This window comes from Asparagus officinalis, chromosome 2 (genome assembly GCF_001876935.1).
Source record: "Asparagus officinalis chromosome 2, Aspof.V1, whole genome shotgun sequence".
Classification (NCBI taxonomy): domain Eukaryota; kingdom Viridiplantae; phylum Streptophyta; class Magnoliopsida; order Asparagales; family Asparagaceae; genus Asparagus; species Asparagus officinalis.
In genome coordinates, this window is record NC_033795.1 from 77,308,520 (window position 1) to 77,310,687 (window position 2,168).

At 37.7% G+C, this 2,168-nt stretch overlaps 1 protein-coding gene across 1 annotated transcript; it reads left to right on the forward strand.

Annotated features, from left to right (window-relative positions):
• LOC109831354 (protein FAR1-RELATED SEQUENCE 5-like) lies at positions 517-1,900 on the forward strand. Its single transcript, XM_020398682.1, has 2 exons — positions 517-978; positions 1,060-1,900. Exons 1-2 carry the CDS (start codon positions 581-583, stop codon positions 1,898-1,900), a joined length of 1,239 nt encoding a protein of 412 aa, XP_020254271.1. The 5' UTR covers positions 517-580.

A 2,168-nucleotide genomic window follows, 5' to 3' on the forward strand; every position in this document is an offset into this window, starting at 1 on the left:
AAACCAAGGATGTGATGCCAGGTCCGTTTCTTTTTATTAAAGCCAACATGGTCCATATCTTTTTATTAAAGCCAACCATGTGAGAGCTGGCATGATTGATGCTAAGATCCGACACGTGTCGGCTTCATGAGGATGATCAATACTTTAGGTTAATGATGTTATAACGGATTCTATTCTTCTTCTTTTTTTGTATTATTCTTATCAAATCTTTACATCAGCCTCATCAAATCTTTAGTAGTTTAAACATAAGCCCTCAATGTTAGTCTAAAGTGTAGACCCAAAAGTCGAAGCCAAACTGGAATCACGAAGAAAACAGCTCAAAAAGTCCAGAAAAAACTGTCAGACTGATCCATGGTCGACCGCGAACGTGCACAGAAGCTGAGAAGAGGCTAGAGCTGAAGACGGTCGACCGTGGCAGTCGACCGTGTGGACCCTGTAGGATTTTTGGGCTCTATCGTTTGATACGGTCAACTGCGACTGAGTACAATCAGGAGGTATAGAAAATATAGGGTGCACTCAAAGAGATTTGTATAATCATGAAAGGGATATACGGGCTGATTTGAAGGGGCATGATGGTGAAATGTTTTATGAATATTTAAAATTAGAACAAGGAAAGAATCCCGCATTTACTTTTCAAATTGAGGCCGATGAGGAACAAAAGATTACTCGTTGTTTTTGGTCCGATGCAAGATCAAGGCGGGCTTATAAATTTTTCGGTGATGTTGTAATCTTTGATACTACTTACAACACTAATCGCTATGGCTTTATATTTGCACCAATAATGGGGGTTAACAATCATGGTCAAACAATTATTTTTGCTTGTGGATTTTTGAATCATGAGAGCGTTGATGATTTTGTGTGGTTATTTAATCAATTTTTGGAAAGTATGCCTGGTGGTGCCCCGAAGATGATTATTACCGATCAAGACCCAGCGATGACTAAGGCATTCCCTCTTGTTCTTCCAAATACTTTTCACAGGTATTATAGTTTGTGTATATTATTAAAAATATTTATATGCATAGTCTTTCTTTTTAACACTTTATTTAATTCTTTTGACAGGTATTGTGGTTGGCATATATTAATGAAGTTTTCTGAGAAAATTGATGCAGTGAAGTATAGTATTTATAAGAGTGAGTTTTCGGCTTGCATTTGGAAATCAGAGACTCCTGAAGAATTTGATTTACAATGGGAAAGTCTGATTAAGAAAAGTGGGTTAGAAGGAAACAGGTGGTTGCAAGACCAATATGAACTTCGGTCAAGATGGATTCCTGCATATGTTAATCACATTTTCTCAGCAGACATGTCAAGTAGCCAACGAGCAGAAAGTGGACATGCATTCTTCAAGAAATTTGTTTCGAAGAATAATTCATTGGTGGATTTTATGATACAGTTTAGCAGGGGACTAGTGCGCCAACGTCACGAGGAGTTGATGGCCGATCATAAAGATTTAATTAAGAAACCTAAACTTAGAATAAATCACGATTTTTTGGAGCAAATGGTTGATATTTACACGAATGAGATGTATTACAAGTTTGAGACTGAAGTGTGTGACAGCTTTAACTACAAGTTGCAATGTGTTAGGGAAACCGACAATCACTGTGTGTATCAAATTCAAAGAAAAAAGCTTGCAGCAAGTAAAGTCCGCGAAATCGTTTATGACAAGGACTTGGATTTGGTTTCTTGTAGTTGTAAAAAGTTTGAAAGCGCCGGAATCCCATGTACGCACATTATCTCATATTTGATGAAGTTTGATGCTGAAATATTGCCCGATAAATACATCTTAAAGAGGTGGACTAAGACTGCAAAATCAGGGACAGTGGTTGATGATAAAGGCATGCAGATAAGCCCTGACAATTCTTATCTTTTAACGCGGAGTCAAATCATCTTTGGATTTAGTTGACAAGTCCCTCGTATGTGAAGAAACAAGAACGATGTTTATCGATGGTTTGCGTAGCATTAATGAGCAAATAAGTCAATTTCTTAGTAGCCGCATGGCTGTAATGAGCTTCACCGAGAAAAGTAATTCAATAGGTAGTAATATAATAGGTGATGGTGATGGTACTAGTGCACATGGTTCTTGCACTTTTCAAAATAGTTTCAATGAACCCGACCAAGTGCGAGCAAAGGGGTGCAACAAAAGGTTGAAAGGAGGAAAAGAGAAAGCAATG